The following is a 23,209-nucleotide window of genomic DNA, read 5'->3' on the forward strand; positions in this document are numbered from 1 at the left end:
CAGGAGAAAAGGAAAGAGGAAAGGGCATGCAGAGCATAAACCAGAAAAGGAAAGATCAAGTGGATAGGTGGAAGAGGACAGAAAGTAGACAAGCTGACTACAGAGACCAAAATGCCATTTTCAACACCGGCCCACCAGCGCCATTCCTGAGGAGGGGGCAGGGAGAAGGAGGGACGGCTCCTCCATCCGCATTGCAAGGCTCAGCCCGGAGCATGCAGCACCCATCCCCGCTACAATGAGTCGTGTGTGTTTGTTCGAGGAGCTGATTTGACAAGCACCTCTTACGTTTATTCGAGCCTGGTACAGGACGACTCCGGCCGAGTTGTTGGCGGTGCAGCGGTAGACTCCCCCGTCCCGGACCTGGGAGCTGGAGATGTTCAGGTAGCTGACCACGTTCCCCTCAGATGTGATCATTTGGCTGATGCGGTGGCCGCTGCCCTTGAGGATGGGGTCATCGTCCAGGGTCCAGGTGACCGTGGGCAAGGGGGTTCCCTTCACATTGCACACGAGGGACACTGGCTCTGCAGGGCTCACCACTTTCTCGCTAAAGGCAGAAATGATTTTGGGAGTTCCGTCTGCAGGGAGACAAAACAAGAAAGGAAGTGGCGCATACATATGGCAAACTGCTACCAAGTAAATTGTTTATTGCTTGGGAGAAAGCTGAGTGGTTGGTCAGTACCTTCCCAATGGGCCCTGCTCTAGGGAAACATCAGCTTCCACGGGACCTGTGTACATGTACTAGTGTACATACAGTGTACCGAATACCTGCATGTGTGTATCTCTAAAACACTTTCTTCCACGTGGTTCCCTTTATACTTTTGTCTTTAGCATTTCTGTGTTCTGTCTCAAAATCAGGACATAATTCTATATTCCTTTATGATTTAAAATTATACATTCAAGTTTAAATGTATATCAAACATTGTTGAGTTCCTTACTCACTTGAAGATACACTTATTCACATGGCTGTTGCTAGTTGTTGACAATATTTCCTTTACCTGTTGAATATCCTGTATCCTTGTGAAGTTCAATTGACAAACCATGGGTAGACACATCTCGAGATCACATGCTCCACAGTGGGGCTTCAAAACCAGAAGGGAGGAATCCTCCAGCTTGGCTCTCTTTCCAAGCTTGTGCAGCTTTTAGTCCTTAAACCTCTTATGTTTACATTATAAATCAACTTATTATAAGATTCCCACTTTTCCATATCAATTTTAAATTCATTAGATAGATAGAAGATAGATAGATAGATAGATAGATAGATAGATAGATAGATAGATAGATAGATAGATAGATGATGCGGGGGGGGGGGGGGGGGATAAGGTCTCACTATGTAGCCAAGGCAGTCCAAAACCCATGATCTTCCTGCCTCAGCCTCCCAAGTGCTGGTTTATCTTAGGTGTTCATTCTTTATAGACTTTATGTTTTGCTTTAAATCACCAAATATATTTCAATTAATGGACTGACATTCCTTGTCCACTAATCCTAACACACTGGGTATTAGTCCTGGACGATGAAAGCACTTTGCTTTCCTTCTAGATTCAGCACCACTGGACTGAGAGGTGTCCTTAAAAAAATATTGAGTTGATTCAGCCATGATACTGTCCCTGTCCCTTCCTCCCAGCGACGTTTGTTCTGGAGTTTTCTCACTTTTCTACACGTCTTTTTCTATTGTTTGCTTTTGTTTGTCAACTGGTGTTGCTTTCTTTTTAACGTCTCTAGTGGTTTTAAGCTTTAGAATTTGATTCCCATCCACATTGCAGTACATGTGTTGACCAAGTTTTCTAAGGTGGCTTACGTAATGATTTGGGGGTTTTACTCTGATATTTTTCCTTCTTGTGCACTCTGCCCCACTCCTCCATGTGTGGGTGCCTAGTCCCTTTTAGCTCTGTAGGCTTCGGCACTTTGCTTTCCTTCTAGTTTCAGCACCACTGGACTGAGAGGTGTCCTTAAAAAAATATTGAATTGATTCAGCCATGATACTGTCCCTGTCCCTTCCTCCCAGCGATGTTTGTTCTGGAGTCTTCTCACTTTTCTACATGTTGTTTGCCCATCCTAAGTGCCATTTTCATGGACACAAAAGCTGGCTTTATAGTTGCTACTTCTTCACTCCTAGAACATGAACCGCTTATCTCTTATTTTTGTTGTGTTTCCTGGTTATTCTGGTTCAACAACAAACCCACCATTACAGGTTCAGGGATTTCAGCCTCCTGGCGAAGGCTCCATTCACAGTCATGGGGAGTCCACTGTATGCTGAGATTATTATAACTTTATCTTAATCTACTTCTTACAGTGGGAACCATGGGAGGTCCCAAGAGAATGCTGTCAAGCGCTCTCAGGTTCTAGATATGCAATCTTTCTTTTGTGACATTAGCACTATCATCTTTTCAAAGAGAGGAAAGTGAAATGAATCCTCTCGTCCTCAAAGGAAACTGACACAAGATAAATAAGTTGGGGAGAGTTCTCTGAGCCCCACACCCACCTTCTATCAGAGTGACTGCCTTTGTGAAGATGAAGGCAGACATTATTTTCCCAGTGGAACCCGAGAGTCTTTGTAATCTGCTTAGCTGTCACTCTGATAACGGGAACCCTTTTGATATCATTGTGGATGATCAATATGCTCTTTAGGTTTTCTTAGTTACTTGAGACAGTTACCAAGGAAACAGGTCCTGGACAGATAATCTCTTCTTTTTTCCTTATCAGAGAAGCTAAAAATAGTGACTTTGGGAGGACCGGGGTGCAACCTGACTGGCAGTTCCAACTCCAAGCAAATTGATTACGTTTGCTCTTAATTATTATGTGTGAAGTGTGTCAGGCATTTAACACAAGGGCTGTGCCTTCAAGTCATTTCACCTCTGCATCATAAACCTCACTGTCGGCAGTGATGCTCGGATCATCATTGCTAAGCTTGCTGATTCCTACAAAGTAGCTAAGGTTAAAGGCACAATAATGGAACCCTTCTCAGCATCAGACAGATTTAAACTTACTCACATGTGATAATGGGTTTTACTTATTCTATCCTTGGGCTATAGAAAAATAATTTCATCACTTTCACCAATTGATAATGAATGGATTTTAAATGATAGTTAATGATATAATTCCCATCAAGACACACAAGTACATAGACAGGAGCCATTTCAATTATGAGGTGATAAATATATACCATGCTTAAATGTCACCTGTCACAGCTCCATTCCCTGGATGATGGATGAGCTTGAAGAACTCAGTAACCAATTAAGAAAAGCAAACAGAGCCCATGTTATTCTACCCCAAGGTTATTCTACCCATGTTATTCTACCCTCACAACTAAATCTGGGGACTTATTGACCAGGCTACAGACAATGCCACCAACCAGAGGTCATATTTTCAAACAATCATCCTACTGAAATTGAGGTTATTACTGACATTAACTTTTTCTCAAGTGTGGGATAGTCCTGTCCATGCTTCACAGCTCAGGGAAGATTTGTCTGTATCTGGAAACAAGTGTGTGTGTGTGTGTGTGTGTGTGTGTGTGTGTGTGTGTGTGTGTGTGGTCACAACTTGGAAGAGGAACTGTTGGAATGAAAAGTGTTGAGGCCAGAAATGCCCCTAAACACTACACAATGTACTGATCAGGTAGACCCTAAACAAACACGCTATTTATGCATCCCTCAGGCCCCAAACAAGGTGTTACTAAAACCATGCATCTGAAGGATAACAAATTGAGCAACAGTTGACCCAAGGCTCTAGTTTCAAATGTTGATCTTTCGGCAAATAACTTCAAACATTGAGTGGGAAGCATTCATCTTCCAGGTCACGCTTCTCATTCAACACTGTGCCATCTCCCTTATCAGAACACTGTTTCTCCCTTGCTTGATCTAGTGAGCTCAGAGTTAATAGAAGGAAAGAAAGGTAGTGTGGCTGGTCTTCCCCTACGAGTGGTGTTGCACAACCCTCTCCCCACCCCACGATCCACTGGCTTCTGTTTGGGGTGCACCCTCCAATGGTGGCCACTGACCTTCAAGGACCACCTGGACATAGTCTTGAGCAGACAGCTTGTCGTTGCGCACAAAGCACTGGTAGGCACCCCCGTCACTCTTGACCATGTGATCCATTATAAGGTTGGCGTGGTTCAGCCCTGTGATCCTCACATTTTTCCCAGGATTGAGGATTTCACCATTTCGGTACCAGGAGAGTTCCTGGTCCTCATTTCCCGTCACGCTGCAGGACAAAGAGACCTGGCTGCCCACGCTGCTTTTAACCTTCCTGGGACTGATGGTGGCTTTCAGAGGCTCTGGGGAGTAGGAGAGGGAGAAAGAAAGAATAAAACATCACTGGGTATTGACACTACTCAATAACACTCTGGGCTTTGGCTGAGACCAAGGTGTAACTGCCAGGTACTTCATCAGTTATTTGGGGGTGCCCATGTAGTGTTACTTTGGGGACCACATGAGCATTATGTGGGGGCACCATTCTGTTTGGATAGTCCTTTATATTTTTAATGGTCCTCTTTTTTCATATATACCAAGTAGCACAGCATTGGTTACACTTCTTCCTCAGAGCACATGAGATAGTTTTGATTCACGCATACTAAGAAATGCAATATGCTACTTACCCACAGGTTCATGAGTATGAAAATATAAACCCTGCTGGCTTTGTTCCAAGGGAACACTGATGGCGTTGCCTTAATCCACTCCCACATTTGGGCCAGAAGAAGAAATAGTTACTTATAGAGTTGACATCTTTTAACCAAATTCACTGGAAATACGATTAGAGCCAATAAGCTTCATCTACCTGTCCCTAGTATTTCCAACATTCACTCTTTTAGAGTACAAATCTTCAGCTATCAGAGTGTGTGGATTGACCAAGCCAGCAGAATAAGTGTTACAGCCAGAGTGACAAAACTGATGTTCAGAAAGGACCAGGAAATCCTCAGATGGCAAGGATGGCTAGATCTGGGTCCAGAGAGCAGAAAGGGGGTTTCAGAGTGCACGGAGCACAGGTAAGGCAGTGTCTGTTTCAGTCTGGATACAGCAGAAATTCTTGGAAGTATAAAGGTGGGAGGCAAACTGCAAACAGGTTTATAAAGGGGCCTCAAGATTCTAAAACAATTTTAATGTGTATGGATATTTTACTTGCATGTATGTCAGTGTATCACATGCATACATAGTGTCTGTGAGGTCAGACAAGGGTGCTAGATCCCCTGGAACCGGAATTACTGACGGTTGTGAGCTATCATGTGTACTTGGAATTGAGCCCAGGGCTTTGGAAAGACTTGCTAGTGCCCATAACTGTTGAGCTATTGCCCTAACCCCATGGAATAATGTAATCCCAGATATTCAGGAGGCCATGGAAATATGATCACAAATTTAAGGCTAGCCTGATCAATTTAATGAAATCCTGCCTCAAAAAAATAATATTTAATAGCAAGTTTGGGAGCACAGTTCACTGGAAAAAGCCTGTGTTCAAACTCCAGTACTATGAACAAATAAAGAACTCTTGAAGACGGTTAACTAAGTAGATGGCACCATCAAATATCTTCAGAGAAGATTTGATGATTCGCATGATGGTGGACATTGGGTGGAGGAAGGCAGTCACCAAGGAGGCATTAAAAAGCCTCATAGAGGTATAGATGGCAGCTGAGAAGAATCAGTATCCATGACTTGACCTGGCTTAGACAATGAAATGAAGCCTTGAGAAGACAAAAGCCTAGAAGTTTATCCACGGGAACGAGAGGGGAAGATGTTCCTAAGAAGGAGGTCTGTTTGGGAAGCAGAGTTTGTGGTGACTCCATTCTGGCCTTGTTCAACTTTCTGTTGAAATGCCAAGCACATTGCATAAAGCTTATATTGCTATCTGTCACCTAAGAAGAAGTCAGCTCTACTTGTGGACCTGGAACCTAATAGAATGCCTGTTCTTTCATCAAGAGCAAAGGGTCAGGAGGGAAGATGTGATATTCTGCAAGTTGAATGAGACTTCCAGAGGAAGAAGAGCATGGTGAGAAGGTCCAAAGGACTTCTCTGGATGTGGCACAGGATTGCAATTATAAAAGCCAACCTATTAGGAACCTATAATTTTCCACTGACACCTTTGAAAAAGTAGCCAGTGGTAAACGTCTTAAGAGAGAGAAAGCGAGATAATGCTGGGAGTCAGCGTGATGGCAGGAGGGGAGCATGTCTGGGGATGATGCTTTAGGCTGCAGGAAGGAAGGCAGGAGGTTGTACACACCAGAGATAGGAGAATGAGTCCACTAGAGAGAGCAGCACAAGCAAGGTCACTTGCATGCTGACACAAAGGGATCTAACTATCTGAAGGATTTTAGATTCATCAGGATATATTAAAGCAAAAAATAGAATGCATGTCCAGAGTCTCATTGAGACACCCTGTACTCTACCCTAAGATATAAGGTTACTTCAGGAACAACAGAGGACCACATTACCATGGGAGCATTTGGAGTCTATGGTCCTACCTCTGGTGGCTGTCTGATATTGAATTGGTTCATGTAGGTGAGACTTAGCTCTTTAACCAGGAAAAGACAGCTGTGGGGGACACTCTTCCATGGCCAGCCAGCCTTAGACTGAGCTTGAGGACTCTGGAAGCATAGCCGGTTCTAGGTATCACATCATTCAAGTCTCTGATTTAAACATATACACAGTTACTATGATGGCATGTGGGCTGCATACGTCGATTCCACACTTTGGTGCTGGGTTGAACAAAAAACATGCTAACATACACTAACACGGTACCTCTATTTTAAGGGTGAGAACCTTGAGGCTCTCTCTGCTTAGCTCAATTTATCCAGTTCAAAAATACATTTTAAAGTTAATGTGGTTTTGTTGCACCCTTCTGGGCATGTGAAGTTTGGTCAGTCCACTTTGTTTTGGTTTCCAGATTAGTAAATTTGAGGATGTTTCCAAACTAGATCAGAGTACACGCCACAGCTACACTTCCTTGCTTCCCAAGAAGCCATCAGCATCCCCTTTGCATCCCTCAAGGCCATGGCCAGGGCAGAGTGAAGAGGGATCCTGGAGAAGATGGAAAAACGTTCTCTACAAGATAGCACATGGCCAATGAGGTAAGGCTGCTTGCTGCCAAGGTTCACCATCAGAGTTTGAGCTCTGGGACCCAAAGGATGGAAGTAGAGGACCAATTCTTACAGGCTATCTTCTGACATCTACATAGGAGTGACAGCACATGGGTACCACCCCAGCACACACAAAATAAATAAATGCAGAAAGAAAGAAACTGTCTATTGTCCGTCTAATTTAGAAACTGCATTTCTGCAGATAGTAGCCCTCTCGAGAAATTCAACTTTTAGAAAGAGGCTAGGACAAACCATTTGCCTGCCTTCAATCTCTGAGCTAACAACCCCATACCCTCCCTTGACTGTTTTCAGAATTGGCCATTGTGAACGACGGCTAGATGGTATTTTCTTGGGAAGGCACCCAATCCTGTGGCCCCATAAAATCTTCAAGGCGTGGCCATCGGACAATTCTGAGTTCACAACCAGGCTGGGTAACCATGTGGGCAACCTCCCATCTGCCAGGCACAGGGTACCATGGATGTAGGTCAGATGCTGTGAGGTCAGAAGGAGGCTGTGGGGAAGGATAAAGATTAGTTTCCCCCTGACACCAACCGTGCGGCTAACGCCACCTCTTCCAGTTACCGTCCAACTTACGTTTCACGTACAGGCGGCCTATCACCTTGGCAGTGCCGTATCTGTTAGATACTTCACACACGTAGCTGCCTGAGTCCGAGGGGCGGCTGTTCTCGATGAGCAGCCCCGTCACTGTCTTCTGGAACCTCCCAGAAAGTTCCAGGGGCATGTTGTCCTTCAGCCAGCGGTAGTCTGGCTCGGGGTGCCCAAGCGCTTTGCAGGGCAGCTCCACACGCTGCCCCGCCATGGCTTTGCGGTGGTCAAACCCATCCAGGATGGATGGGGCTGAGTTCGCTGGGTCTGCAGAAGAAAAACGTAACTGTCAAAGGCCAAGGGCAGGGAGTATGCGTGGCTCCTGAGGACCACATGTGGGCGTTCACACAGCGTTCCTGCACCTCCTGCCAACCGTGGCCACAGATCCCTAAAACAGACAGACAGATCTGTTCTGTTCATAACTCAGGAAAGTCTGAACCCTAGCCAGAGCTCTGGCTGCTGATTCTTGCTTTGTAGAACTACCTGGAGTTAGCGTGTTCTGGCAGGAGTTGCCAGCTCAGCCAAGAAGGGGATTATCTTATGGTAATGGAACAATCACTCAGCTCCTCTCAATAATAGCAAAGAGAGCTGACAAATTAGCAAAATTCGTTTCATAGGCTAAACGGGTTTATTATAACATTTCTTTATTCATTTTAGATGCTTTAGACTTGTTTACTTTGGGTTAGCAGTATCAACTGTACATACTATAGGGGTTTGATAACATATTTCAATACATGCATGCAGTTGGTACTGACCAAATCCAAGGCCCTTTCCATCTTCTAGATAGCACTAGTCTATGTTCAGCTTGATTTTGTGTCTAAGGGACACAAGGAACTTGTCTTTCTCTGCCTGCCCTGTTTTCCTTAGCTTCACAGCCCCATTTTTGTCCATGGGGCTAAAAATAATGGGATTTCCTCTCTCTCCATAGCTTAAGAACAAACAATGTGCTGTGTGGTCAAAGTTCCAGTAGAAAGCACCTAGGCAGACTACACATGGATGTGGGACAATGACGCTCGAGTTGCAATGAGTCTCCAGGATCTCAGGGATGCCAGGAAGGTGGGAGTTCTTTCTAGTGAAGCTGCAGGTGCTGGATTGAACTGGCCCTGGGAGGAGGTCGTGCTTAATGCAGGAGGCACAACACCAGAGTTGTGCAAGACTGAGCTCTCACCTTGATATTGTCTGTGCCCTGGATACAGGCCATGGAACCACAGGGTTTGGTGTTTGCCATACTGGAATTTGGAGGTTTTTGGTCCAGTCTTTCATTGCTAGTCCCTGTCTTTCCCTTTTGAGGTAAAATACTTAGAGGCTCACAGTTAAGAGAGCTTTCCAAGCTTTTCTTTAAAACGTTGGTATAAATTTCTAAGCTCTCATGACTCCTTTACCTGAAAAAAGTAGGGCCGACACCGCGTCCTGCTGCCCACCTAAGGAGCAGCCATGGACACTGTCCACAGCATCCTCTGAGTGCTGAGGTGACTGACCTGAAAAGAACACTTCCCTAGCTTTGTCCCAGCAGGGCTTTTGTGTCTAGTACAGCTGGAAGCAGACTGGGATTGGCTTTATCTCTCAAAGAGAAGCAAAACATACAAATATAGTAAGACAAGGGCATGGAGCATGCTTCCAAAACTGAAAATCATTTCGGTCTAAAGAATATATAATCTTCCCAACTGCAAAATGAGTTGAAATATTTGTGTTTGTATTGCTATATGGACGCTGGCTTAAAAGACATGATCTATAAAACACATTGAGGCAAAAGCTGAAGGTTCCCACTGAGTCACAAATTCTTCCGTTTTGGATAAGACATCAAAAACTGAGTGAGGGGCAGTACAAAGACATATGCTTCCCCGAGACCGCACTCTCACCTGATACGAACAGTCTCGCGCTGTTACTTTGTCTCGTCTCCCCTGTGTATCTGTGCCGCGTGATACAGCGGTAGTTGTACAGCCCGTCTTCGTTCTGTACATCTTTAATATACAAGGCTCCCGTGGATGTGATGAGAAATCTAGATCCTGAAACAGACAGAAGAAATGACTTTGTGAAAACAAGGTAGGAACAGACCCATAACAACTCAGCATTAAACCTGTAGATTAGTGTGTCTTTCCGCCCTCAACAGAAAAGCTTCATTACACAGTAGACATGAGTAACATAGCGGTGCAGAGAACGAGACTTCAGAATGTTCATCCCTAAATGAAACACATATTCCTTACCCCACCCCGGCTGCTCAGGGATCTTGCAGAAGAGGGGGCAGAGAGACATCCTCTAAGAGCCAAAGGCAGTGGACGACTACAAGCAAGACCACCAGGTCAAAGTTCAACTCTGTGTATTTAGTGTTTGAGGGTGTCTGGTTCTTTTTCAGCTAGTTGAAATAACAAATCTAAAAACTGACAGTTCCTGTTTTCATCTCAGGAAGGAGGATTTGTGCTCGTCTCCCCTGCTCCACATCCTGGATGTGGTCTCTTTCCCATTTGTGTGATCAGATTGCAAAAACAGTCAGACTGACTCTGATATCAAATACCAGAGCTTTCAGAAAGGTGAGATTTATTTCCTTTTGAAAACACAGATTCCATAGCCAGGTGGTGGTGTTGCACGTGTTTAATCCCAGCATTCCAGTGATAGAGACCGGGTGGATCATTGTGAGTTTGAGGCCAGTCTGGAGCTAGTTCCAGGACAGGCTCCAAAGCTACACAGAGAACCCCTGTCTTGAAAAACAAAAACAAACAAAGAAAGTACAGACTCCTAAATTCATAGTATAAAAATATAAAGTTCTGAAAGGTTCTAAAAACATCACACTGTTCATTAAATACAGCAAAATAAATAAAGAGAATAAAACTAAAGATACTTGCTTTCCTGTCATTAAACAAGTAAAGTATAGACATTGCCCTTGGCATAAAGTTCCTGTCATCTGCTGGAGGGTGGCCCAGGCCACTTTTGTCACTGCTGGGGTTGTCTGTGGAAGATTTCTACATGGGATCTGATTCCACCTGAACGGTAACGTGATTTGTCTCTGGAAAAAGACTAGAATGCAAAAATTTCTTCTTTTATTTCTGTCTGATTGAGTTCAGCTGAAAGCTTCTGTGGTTTACTGTTGTAAGATTATCAGGTCTTGTCTGTGTGCGTGTGTGTTCATATCTGTGCAGGTATATGTGCACTCCAGTATCTGTGCACACTTATATCTGTGCAGGTGCACGTTCATCTCCGTATCTGTGTCCACTCGGATGTGTGGCAATTGTACACACATCTTCATGTCTGTGCACATTCATGTGTGTGGCATGTGTACATACATCTCCATGTCTGTTCATGTTCATGTCTGTGCAGGTATACATGCATCTTCATATCTGTGCACATTCACATGTGTGACAGGTGTACATGTATCTCCATGTCTGTGCATGTTCATGTCTGTGCAGGTGTACACACATCTTCATGTCTGTGCAATTCAGGTGTGTGGTAGGTGTACAAGCATCTTCCTGTCTGTGCATGTTCATATGTCTGTGCAGGTGTACTAAAATCTTCCTGTCTGTGCAATTCATGTGTGTGGCAGGTGTACTAAAATCTTCCTGTCTGTGCATGTTCATGTGTGTGCAGGTGTATACACATCTTCATATCTGTGCAACGTATGTGTGTGGTAGGTGTACTAAAATCTTCCTGTCTGTGCATGTTCATGTGTGTGCCTGCATAAGTGAGTTCACATGTATCTGGAGGCTGGATAGTATTGTCATTCTTAAGAGATGTGATGACTAATCTTGAATATCAAATCAAATTGATCTGGAATCAATCAAAAGCAAGGCACTTGGGATTTTCCTTATCAGATTATTTGAAATGGGAAGATACACAGTATCTTCTACCCAGATGAAAGGACACAGAATAAGAAAAGTTCCCGTTGTTCTCACTCTTTTTAGCAAGCTCATCTATCCTATTGTTGCTGTATCTGCTTGCTAATACTAGAAGCAGCTTCTTTGGGTTCAGGCCACTGTGAGTGATGCCATCCCTTGACAGGAGAGCCTAGGCTGTTTAAGAAAGGTAGAGGGTGAGCGTGGGAGCAAGCTAGTAGGCAGCATTCCTTTGATTTTCTGTCCCAGGCTCCTGCCTTGAGTTCCCTCCTTGAGTTCCCTCCATAGACTGAAAGCTATAAGCTAGAATAAATGCTTTCTTCACCAAGTTGCTTTTGGTCATGGTATTTACTGCCACAGAAAACAAGCTAAAACAAGGGCTGTTTATTAAATATACACATTTTTGTGATATTGTCTCTCATTAACTTGGAGCTTACCAATTTAGCTAGACTGTCTGGCCAGTAAGAATCTACCTGTCTCCATCTCTACATTGTTGGGATTATGAGCATATGTCACCACTCCTGGTTTCTTTGATCTGGGTTTGCAGGAATCAAATTCAGTGAGTTATTCTCACAAGGTATTTTACAGACTGAATGATCTTCAGTTCCAGTTTCACTGATTTGAGGTCTCGTTTTTGTTTTTTCTGCTGCAGGCACCATTCTCTCATAATTCCTGTCTTATAAAGACCCCAAATTATTCATAAGTGAGTTGCACTGATAAAATGGAAATAGCATAAATTCTTAGATAAAAGCAATTCAAAATCACAGACATGAAAAAGATAAATAAAGACAAATCCTGCTTTAGCATAACTTAAAATTACTGAAAGGAATTTAAATAATTAAGTAATATTTAAATTAATTTGGAGATTATCCTATCAAGTCATTCATTTTAAAATAGGAAAATATGATTACTGATAGAAACCTTAAAAAATTTCCTTCAGGTTCTGTACTGTCTAGATAATTTTGTTTTATCTTTTCCTCAAAAGAAAGCAATGAGAAATCTTTTACCTCCCGGTGTAGGAGGACCTTCTATATTCATGTTGCTTTCATTGATTATTAAAGAAACCTGAAATGACCCTAGCCTATAGCAATACTGACGAATATCTTGCATATCATCATAGAACCTTCATCTGGTGATGGATGGAGACGGGGACAGGGACCCACACTGGAGCACTGGACTGAGCTTCCAAGGTCCCAATGAGGAGCAGAAGGAGGGAGAACATGAGCAAAGAAGTCGGGACCACGAGGGGTGCACCCACCCACTGAGACAGTGGAGCTGATCTACTGGGAGCTCACCAAGGCCAGCTGGACTGTGACTGAAAAAGCATGGGTTAAAACTGGACTCTCTGAACATGGCGAACAATGAGGGCTGATGAGAAGCCAAGGACAATGGCACGGGGTTTTGATCCTACGCAATGTGCTGGCTTTGTGGGAGCCTAGCCAGTTTGGATGTTCACCTTCCTAGATATGGACAGAGTGGGGAGGACCTAGGACTTACCACAGGGCAGGGAACCCTGACTGCTCTTTGGACTGGAGAGGGAAGGGGAGAAGGGTGGGAGGAGGGGGAGAAGGGTGGGAGGAGGGAGAGGGAAATGGGAGGCTGAGAGGAGGTGGAAACTTGTTTTTTTTTCTTCCTTTTCTCAATAAAAAAAATAAAAATATTAAAAAAAAAAGAAACTGCCTTGGCCTAGTTGATAGGGTGGAACTTAGGTAGGCAGTGTAGACAGAACTGAATGCTGGGAAGAAGGGCAGAGTGACAGACGCCATGGATCTCCTGCCTGAGACTGACGCTGGTTAGAATCTTTCCCAGTAATCCACGACCTCACGGTGTTACACAGATTGGTAGAAATGGGTTGAATTAAGATGTAAGAGTTGGCCAATGGGAAATTAGAGCTAATTGGCCAGGCAGCAATTTAATTAATACAATTTCTGTGTGATTATTTCAGGTGTAAGCTAGTCGGCCAGCCCAGACAAACAAAGGGCCCTACTCCCTACTACAACCTTCTAGTATGTGTCTCATACTATGAGCATGTCTTATTAATATACACAGCGTGGGACAGAAACATGTTTTCTTTTTCAACATATTTTAGGTGGTTATATAATACTTCAGTAACCCCTTCTTTTGAAGTACAGTGACAGACAAGAAGGACCAAAAGGAAACATGTGCAGAGTTTGTTCTTTTCTGAGCATGGAGCATTTCCCTGACAACTGGCAGGCCATCATCTGGGAAGGCCTAAGTGGATGGCCATCTGTGATGGCTCTTTAGCAGGGCAGGAGGGAACCCATGGAGGCAGTGCCAACGCTGTTCTGGTCCTGGGTACACTTGCTCTATGCTGCTAACTTGGCACATGAAGAAGAATCATAAGACATTATTTCAGAAGAATTGGAATCTTCTACTTTTGTGAAAACTTTCTGAGAAGTTCAGAGAATGGAGAAAGAGCTGACCTAGCCCATCTCCAATGGCCTCTCTTTTGTCATTGGGCACTGAATTCCATCTTGAAACTGATCGATGTTTTAAAACTGAAAACAAGGTAGAAGAATTTAGGCTTTTCATCATCAGAGAGCATGAAAGTCCATGGCTCCTGGGTCATCTCATCTTTAAGGTGTGCGGAACCCGCTGGGGACAATAGAAATTGAGCAAAGCCCTATGATGCACTGCCTCTATGGTGTTAAGGACCCCTCCATTGTCCCCTTGTTTTCTGCTGCATCCTACCAGCTGCTTTACACCACAGGCTCTTGAGTCATGTGTAAAAGATGGCTTTTATCATACTTTTACATAGGTTATAACTTCTTTGAGATAAACAAAAATGCAAGAAGGGATTATTAGAGTCAATAAACTATGACCCCCCCCCCCCACATACACACACCTTGACTCTTGAGAAATGCCTGATAACACATTGCCCAAAGGCAAATTTTACAGTTAACATTATTTTTTGGTATATGATACAGGGAGAGGCTATAGAGTTTTAAATGGAAATAATTCTTAGCTACAGTTTGAAATTTTTGGCATGTCAGGCACTCAGCAAACCAGAGTCACCAGGATAATGGTGATAAGTGGTTTATGACTTTGAGGTTGTCACTCTGAACATGGGTGATGGCTGGGCTGTACTATTCTGGTATCACAGGATGCCTGAGAAACATCCTTGGCTTCTCAACACATACTAAGTGGTCCCTGCGTTCTTAAGTGCATAATCCCCTGGGCCATTGCTTTTCTGCTTCTTGCTTCTCTGACTGCTGCCTGTTACTGTTGCCTGGGTTACCGCTATCCCTGTCCTCACACTTGTGTGATGTGTTTTAGTGGCCAGAATGAAGGAACAGGTGCATAGTTGAGACTCTAAATAGGCTGCAGGCGGTTCTTGGGCCAACCTGCAGCCACTTAATGTCAGCATTATTCTAGGGCCACTAAAATAAGTATGAGGCCAAGCCCTAGTCCAGTCGGCCTTCCTGGAGGCACCAAATGGGTAAGTGGGGCATTTCTATCTAGAGATACATACATCAGAAAATGGACATTTGCATAGTGGTGACACTGCAGGACCCCTTAGGTTGAGGGTTCTACAGCCATGTGTCTCATTATTGTGGTGTAGAGGGGTGGAAAGACCACAAGACAATCCTTTCTGAAGCTAAGCCATGGTTCAGTTGCACAAAAGGCACAGATTAAAACAGCAGATGCTCAATGGCTCTGTTTTGATGTAGTACAGGTGGTAGAAAACCTCAGGTTTAACAGTGGAGCTGCAAAGCTGGTGTGTGTTGAGCTGATTATCAATGCTCCTGTGCTGTGTATGTGTGAGCAGGTAACAGGGCCCAGGAACATGCTCATCCCTCAGGCTAGCAACCCTCTGAGCTCCAGGAATGCAAACTGGCATAAGATAAAGCCATATCATCAAGGAGCTTCTATCCTAAACAGCTTTAAGTCTTAGGATTTAAAACATAAAGAAAGGGAGGAAAGAAGTTGGAATTTATCCCCAAACCTGTATATATTCTTTGCATCAGTCTAAATGTTAACTGTATTCAGTAAGATACCTACTATTAATTGCTTTGCTCGCTCTTCCTGGCTAATTTGATCGGTCTCTTATAAACGATCAAACTGAAGGATCTTTTCAATGGTATGAGTTGAACTAAGCTTCCTTATTTTGAAAAATTTCTCAGGATCACAGAAAAAATCCAGAGTCCAGAATCCAGGGTAAATGAACACTGAACCGCCTTGTCGCCTTCCTACTGTGTGATGCCATTCAAGACATCCAGCTCTCTAAACATTGGTCTAATCTTCTAAGACTGATAGACGATCAGTTCTACTATTGAGGGTTAGACAATGGCACAGATGTCGGTAGACACCTCAGTTTCCAGGTGAGAGCAGGTATCAATAAGGTATCCTGAGGGAACTATGAGAGAGTAAGCTTCAAACAGCTCATCACGAGAAGACCGTGCAATATGGAAGATATGTAAATGAGTTAATCATTTCACATTTATAAACATATGCATACAGAAGATTACACCCCATAAATCTGTGCAGTTATGATTTGCTACCTGAAATACTATTGATAAGAATAAACAAACATAAATGTGATGCTGAATAGCATGGCCATTCTGATCCAGTAGGCATTGACCAACATGTGTATCCATGTTGTCCCCATGAGCATTGGAACATGGATACAACATGTTACGGCTCACTTTTTAAAATTTTTTTTTATTTAATGTATTTCTCTTGCCTTCATTCTTAGTAGCTCTTTGAGAGCTTTGAGTTTCACACACTATGACAGGCCTTGCAAAACATGCTCACTGATGTAATACTGACACAAAACAACTTAGGAGTAACCACCCACTTTCTGATTGGGTTGAAGCCCAATTCCACAAGATAAAACCCAAACCTGTTATCTTACCAGGGTTAAGGACATATGACTAGATAGATCATAGGCCCTAGAAAGGACCTACCACTATTGCACTGCTAAATGGACATAATATTAAACTGACTCCTAATGACTCATTCCTACTTCCTTTAGAACAATAAACCTCTTATCCATCATCCGAGAAGATTCTATTTTCAGTAGATGGTGACTAACACAGAGATCACAACTTGCCAAGGCACAGAGGATGAGAGACTAAAGAGATTGCAGACTCTCATCCCTAAAGGGAATATGTGTACTGCCACACCACCCTCAAAGATTCAGAGATCATTGTATTAAAGGGAGCTGACAGAGTGCAAGAGCCAGAGATGGTGGATAACTATAAGAAGGTATCTCACTTAGCAGGGCAGCTGAATATAGGAGCTCACAGGAGTCCATTTTTACATTATAATCACAAGAGGCAACCTCACTCATAGAAAAAGTCTAACCATGGATGACATGGAAGAGATTTATATTATAAGACAGTTCTGCCACTTGACCATGGGTATAACTAAGCAAAGCACTGGCCTAGTACACATGATGTACTGGTTTGTGTACCCAGCACCATAAATATGCATGTATATGTATGTGGTGTATATGTATGCGTATGTATACACATTATTTATGTATATACATGTGTATGTATTTCTGTCACTTGATATCAACATGGTAAAATATGTGCGAAACCTGTGAGCCAATGTCACATGACCTGGCTATATTAACTGGGGTATGGGATGATAGAATATGTCCAAGAACATGCTTATACATCCCAGTGACAAGCTGTGGGGCAGGAGAGTCACACAGACATCTGTTAGACACTGAATGCATACCTGTCCAAATTGTAGATAAGTTCTAATCCTATTGTGTGATGGTATTCAGAGTTAATTTGGGAAAGTAATTTGGGAAATTTGGGAAAGTAATTGTGGGTGGGGCCCTGCGATGGGGTTTGTATGCTCGTAAGAAGAGGAAGTAAACAAGCTCATCCCCTCTGAGGTGAGAAGACACAGTAAGGAAGCAGCTACCTACAAGCTAGAAAGGGGTGGTCAATAAGCAATGATTCATCAGACACCCTCCAAAACTATGAAGTAAGTATTACATAGCTGTAATTTAAGCTGTTTATCCAGCGGGATTTTATGACAACAGCTGTCTTCAGAAATCTTCGCAATTGTACAGCGGGATCATGGTGGGAACTCAGGACATTTCTTCGGTGTCGTCATGTTGCTTGAATTGGCGGGCATGATATTTAGTATCTGAATATGAGGTACACATCAAAGAGTCCTAAAAATTAGTTATTCTGCATCCCTTATAGTGAAGCCAATAGCAAGGCTCTCTGTTCCCACCTGCAGACTAGTTATTGATCCATCCGCATGCCTGTTCTACACTGCACAATACATGCCTAGGGATACTCAGTGCCAGGTCTGCATCTGCAGCCCATTTTCCACTCAATGTTCAGGGGAGTTTACAATTATAAAGACATAACGTTGACATCTCTAGATGATGCGATGGAGCTCTACCAAACCAGGTCCTCCTTAGGGGTCAAGATAAAGTCCCACCATACCAGGTCACCCCTAGGTGTCAGGATGGAGTCCCACCACACTACGTCATCCCTAGGTGTGAGGATGGAGTCCCACCACAACAGGTCATCCCTAGGTGTGAGGATGGAGTCCCACCACACTACGTCATCCCTAGGGGTCAGGATGGAGTCCCACCACAGCAGGCCATCCCTAGGGGTCAGGATGGAGTCCCATCACACCAGGCCATCCCTAGGGGTCAGAATGGAGTCCCACCACACTACGTCATCCCTAGGTGTTAGGATGGAGTCCCACCATACCAGGTCATCCTTAGGTGTCAGGATGGAGTCCCACCATACCAGGTCATCCCTAGGAGTCAGAATGGACCCCCACCACACCAGGCCATCCGTAGGGGTCAGGATGGAGTCCCACCATACTACGTCATCCCTAGGTGTTAGGATGGAGTCCCATCCCACCAGGCCATCCCTAGGGGTCAGGATGGAGTCCCACCACCCCAGGTCACAAGTGCTGTCTATTAAGGATTGTACTGTGACCACATCCCCACGGACGTTCCTCTGTTCTCTCGTCTCCTATCAGTACTAAACACCCTCCCCTTCTCTCACTTGCTGTCCTCAGCATCTCTGAGCCCCACTCTCTCCCCAGATGCCTCCTTTTGTGCACTCCTAGTCTCAGCTCCTCCATTAAGTTGTTAGCAGTGCTGTCTACATTCTCTATGACTATGGCCTCACCTCACCCATACTGAGCTTTATCATATCGTGATGGGAATTCATGCTGTTCATGCATAACACTCTGGTCCAGTGTCCCTCTGCTCCACTGAGAATAGCAAGACATCATTGAGCAATGTCCAACTTCTCATCTTCATTACCCAGAACAGCATGTGCTTATACCATCCAAGAGTATTCGTTAGACACCCATGTGAAGCAATCTGTCATCATTGCTGTGTTTAAAATTCTATCCTAGGTTAGGGAACAGCTCACTAGTGAAGAGCTTGCCAGACTACAGTTGGGATCTCCAGAATCCACATCAGGCAGGTGTGGTGGCAGCCTTAATCCTATCACTCAGGGGGCAGAGACAGGGCAAGCCAGGGCAGGCAGGCTGGTCGGCTAGCTTGAGTAGACATAATCTCCAAATACCAGGCTCAGCAAGAGGCCCTGTCTCAGAAAATAAAGTGGAGGAGTGATCAAGAAAGACACTGTCAAACTTCAGTCTCTACACATGTGCACACACATACTATTCTCCAGCTTACATGTGTGCCCACTACACACAAACAGGCACACATATATAACACATACACATATGAAAACATTTTCTGTCCAGTTTTGGGTAAAAAGACAGAAAGCTGAGATATACCATTTTATAATCTGACATAATTATTTTCTCATATACATTCTACAAAAATGATCTCCTGGAACGACCTCGCTTTATTACCTGAGAGCAAGCCCATTTTAGGAGTTGGATGTTAATTATTCTTTCATTAGCTCTCTGGCTTTTTGCTGTGCAGCTGGGTTAAGTCTTCAATAGACCCTGGTACAATTACAAAAAGATTTTTAAAGCAGGCTTGATTTTTCACTCCAAACCATTTCTTCAGTTTGATTTCTTTATTTGTTGCTGCTTCCGTCTGAACTAAGCCAATAATAATTAAAAGAGCAGATGGCTCTGCTAATCAGATGTTGCTTGGTAATGCCACATAAAGAACCTGTCTAGGCTTTTCCTGCCACCTCGCCCCGACAGCTGCATCTCTGCACGACAGAACTGGGTTCCTCAAGACAGTTTGCACAGCAACATCAGGAAGTCAGACGACTGGAGTTAGAATCTAAGTTCTAAGTCTATACAGTTAGGAGAGGATGCTGGAAACGGATAGACAGCTTTTTAGAAACGAGAATGCTCAAATAGCATCAACTGAATTAGAAGAGGAAACAGAATGACTTCCAAGCTCTCAATTTCTCTTAGTTCGGATGTAGGTCAGAGAGGAATTAGACTCTTGGCAGGGCTCTTCTGTGCCCTCTGCTCTCTGTGTGAGAGACACCAGCAGGAGCTGCAGATGGGACCCCAGAGAACAGCCTGAGGAAGATGGCTCCTTAAGAACTGCACTGGCAGCTGAAGGAGTGGTGGTTAACACGGCTGGTGTGGAGGCATGGCTGAAACATTTTCCATCTAACATTATACGCTAATGTTCTCCAAACAAGGTCATTGTAGATAGGCTACTTCAGGATGATTTCACCCTGTGGCAAGAGGACCCAGATGCCCTATGACTGGGATCCTCACAGGAAGTAAAAATTCAGCCACAGAGACATCCGAGTACAATGGAATCCTGATCAAGACAGAAGATGGTATATTCTCAGTGAGGGCCAGAAAGGACCTCAGGGTGGGAGCCCTGTTGCAGAAGGCAGGTCCCCTAGAGTACACAGCTGACTGAAGCAGGCTGCATGGGAGCTGATCTGCAGGTAAAGGAGCAGCCTGTCTCAGAGACTGATGCTCTGAACACCCCTGTGTCGGGGATAAGAGGAGAGGGTCAAGGGACAATCCAGCAAAGGAGAGGGCAGGAGACAGAGTGTCCAGGGAATGATCAGAAGCCCCAGAGGAGAGACTTCGGAAGACCACAGCGGCTACTATAGTCTCAACCCTGTGATTTCTACTGCATGGCCTGGGATGCACGCGTGGCTTAGGGCTGGCTTGCCTCATCTGCACCAGGGCCACACCAGAGTGATGTTATCTTCTTGGAAGCATTGTTGAATGAAGCGAGGACTTGGAAGGAAGCCATGCTCTGTCACAACCTAACTATGAAAGATCAGACTTCCAGACTAATAACATTAAATATCCAGCTGCAACTGCTATCAATGTTCAAAGGACACTTAAAGAATGCTCTAAAATATTCCCCAGAACAAAATTAAAGGCTGGGTTAAATGACAAGATGCTACATATTCTAAGAACAGATGATTTGATATATTTCATAATATATGAAAATATCAATTTTCTGAAAATGAAAGAAAGAAACTCATCTTCCTCCATTTCTAAAGAGAGTCCAGTTAGAAGTCAACCGCATTGATGCCAATTAAGACATGCTATTTCTTCCAAAGATATTTAAAAACCAGTAAGACCCTTGAGTGATGGCGGAAGGTCATTGGTTAATTAATAAAGAAATTGCTTGGCCCTCATAGGTTAGAACATAGGTGGGTGGAATAAACAGAACTGAATGCTGGGAGGAAGAGGAGGTGAGGTAAGACGCCTCAGACAGATGCCATGCAGCTCATCACCAGGGCAGACCCGATGAAGCTCCGACACAGGATGGACGTAGGCTAGAATCTTCCTGGTAAGCACACCTCATGGTGCTACACACATTAATAGAAATGGGCCAAGCAGTGTTTAAAAGAATACAGTTTCCATGTAATTATTTTGGGACATAAGCTAGTCAGGTGGCCAGGAGCTGGGTGGCAGGAAAGCAGCCCACAGCTCCCACAACACTTGAGGATATGTAATCTTAGTGGGGGTGAAGGGAAATGAACATGTTTTACAGAGTATAAATTGGTGAAGCATTTCTGGGGACCACCTTGTGTGACTAGTTTTAGTGGCAAGTATTGTGTAGACTTCAACCCAGTGGGTCTTCTCCAAAGACTCTCTCCTAAATAAACCTTTAGACACAGCCACATACTAATTGATGTCCCTCAAAACACACTCAACTATAGTGTCCTCTGATGCTTTAGAAACAGTAGAATTTTAACTGAGGGTAATTGTATTAAAAAATAAATATGCTCAAACTCATAGTGATTAAAAGGACAGGAAGATATCATAGTTCTGCAAAGATCCCCAAGGCAATCTAGAGCAATACCAAAATGATACATAAATCAATGTACTATATATGCACAAGTATAAGCAAAAATTTGCATATGCAAATGAACAGAGGTAATGAAGTAGCAAATATTCATGGACATAAGCTGGGAGAGGATCAGAGTACATTCTCTTTCTTATGCCCACACCCATGTTCTCTTACAGACTCTAGTAGCCTGCTCTAAGAGGTGTCTGTGGATGTGGTACATGGCACATGCAGACCGAAGCCTTGGTAGTATGGTAACACAGGAAGCTAGGACAGGCAAGGTTTGTCAAGGGCGGCCTGATTTCTCTTGCTTTCCAAGCTAGTCTACTGGTGGGCATAGATGCAGCAGAGATAGATGCCTCCAACATTTCTCTGACCTTTGTTATCCCTGCCCTCCCAACACCTAACTGACCACGTTCCCTGCTTCTCACCATCCACGGCTGCTTCACTCACTCGTGGCACTGCACTTAACTGCATTCAGCATCATGGGTTCTTCAGCTAGAATGTCAACTGTGACAGAGACCTTGGGGGACAAAGCCACCCTCTTGCTCCCCCTTGTTTCTGCCCTTACCCTTCTGCTCTGCATTACATGACCGGATATTCAAGATATACAGATTTTGAGGTCTCCCTCCCCCAAATAGGAAAAGCAAACAAGGCATTCTAGTTCAGGCAGTGACCTAACCCTGTCACTGTTCTTTGTTGTAATCTGTGATGTGGAGGAAACCAATGCATAGTACAGACTGAACTGCCTGGAAGAAATCACTGGAAATAGGGGCATGTAGACGCCCAGCCTAGCTTCTAATCCAGAATCCTCTGGCATTCACATGTTAAAACACTCTGAAGGCAATCTCACAAAGACATTTTCCTCCTGTAACTAAGATTTGCTCAGTGTACTTCTCCCACAGTTAAATGAGGCTCAATTACACACTGCTAATTTAAGCCCGCACACTGCATTCAACTGTGCACCTAATTACCCTGTTTAGTTTGTTAATGATCAGAGCTTTGCCTGTGCAGATCTTGGAGTAAACCATTAATCTTTACTCTAGTTAGATTTCTCATGATTTTCCAGAATATATCCTTCAGAAAAAAAATAAAATTAGATTTTAAGGAGATTATTTAAAGGTTTAACAATGAAAACAACAATCAAAGATGCTCAAACAACTCACTCATTCACATGATGGGACACTTGCCACCCGTTGTGGGGCCACTCGTGTCTAGGGAAAAAAATCTTTCAGTTGGAGACAAGAAAAGCAATTAGAGAGAAAAGTGAACAGTGGTGGGGGAATAGGTGGATAAGAGAGCTAAGAAATGAGCTTGAACAGAGTGAGTGCTTCCTTAGCAGGAACAGGGGACCAGAAGGAGAGAGAGACACAGAAATACAGACATAACAAGCAGGGGAGAGAGAAACAGGAGAGAACGAACAAGGAGAGGGGGGGGAGAGACTGGAAGGGAATTTGGCAGCGTAGAGAACCAAAGGGCGTAGGGGAGGACAGATAT

General features: G+C 43.9%; 1 protein-coding gene across 1 annotated transcript in view; it reads right to left on the bottom strand.

Annotated features, from left to right (window-relative positions):
• Dscam (DS cell adhesion molecule) overlaps positions 1–23,209 on the bottom strand; it is a 556,660-nt gene that overhangs the window by 239,668 nt on the left and 293,783 nt on the right. Inside the window, exons 4-7 of the mRNA XM_075961310.1 lie at positions 9,526–9,672; positions 7,655–7,933; positions 3,995–4,270; positions 279–575 (exon numbers count right to left, since the gene is read on the bottom strand). Of these exons, the coding sequence (XP_075817425.1) occupies positions 279–575; positions 3,995–4,270; positions 7,655–7,933; positions 9,526–9,672 (999 nt within the window). The remainder of the gene's footprint in view (positions 1–278; positions 576–3,994; positions 4,271–7,654; positions 7,934–9,525; positions 9,673–23,209) is intronic.

Source organism: Microtus pennsylvanicus, chromosome 1, assembly GCF_037038515.1.
Source record: "Microtus pennsylvanicus isolate mMicPen1 chromosome 1, mMicPen1.hap1, whole genome shotgun sequence".
Taxonomy (NCBI): domain Eukaryota; kingdom Metazoa; phylum Chordata; class Mammalia; order Rodentia; family Cricetidae; genus Microtus; species Microtus pennsylvanicus.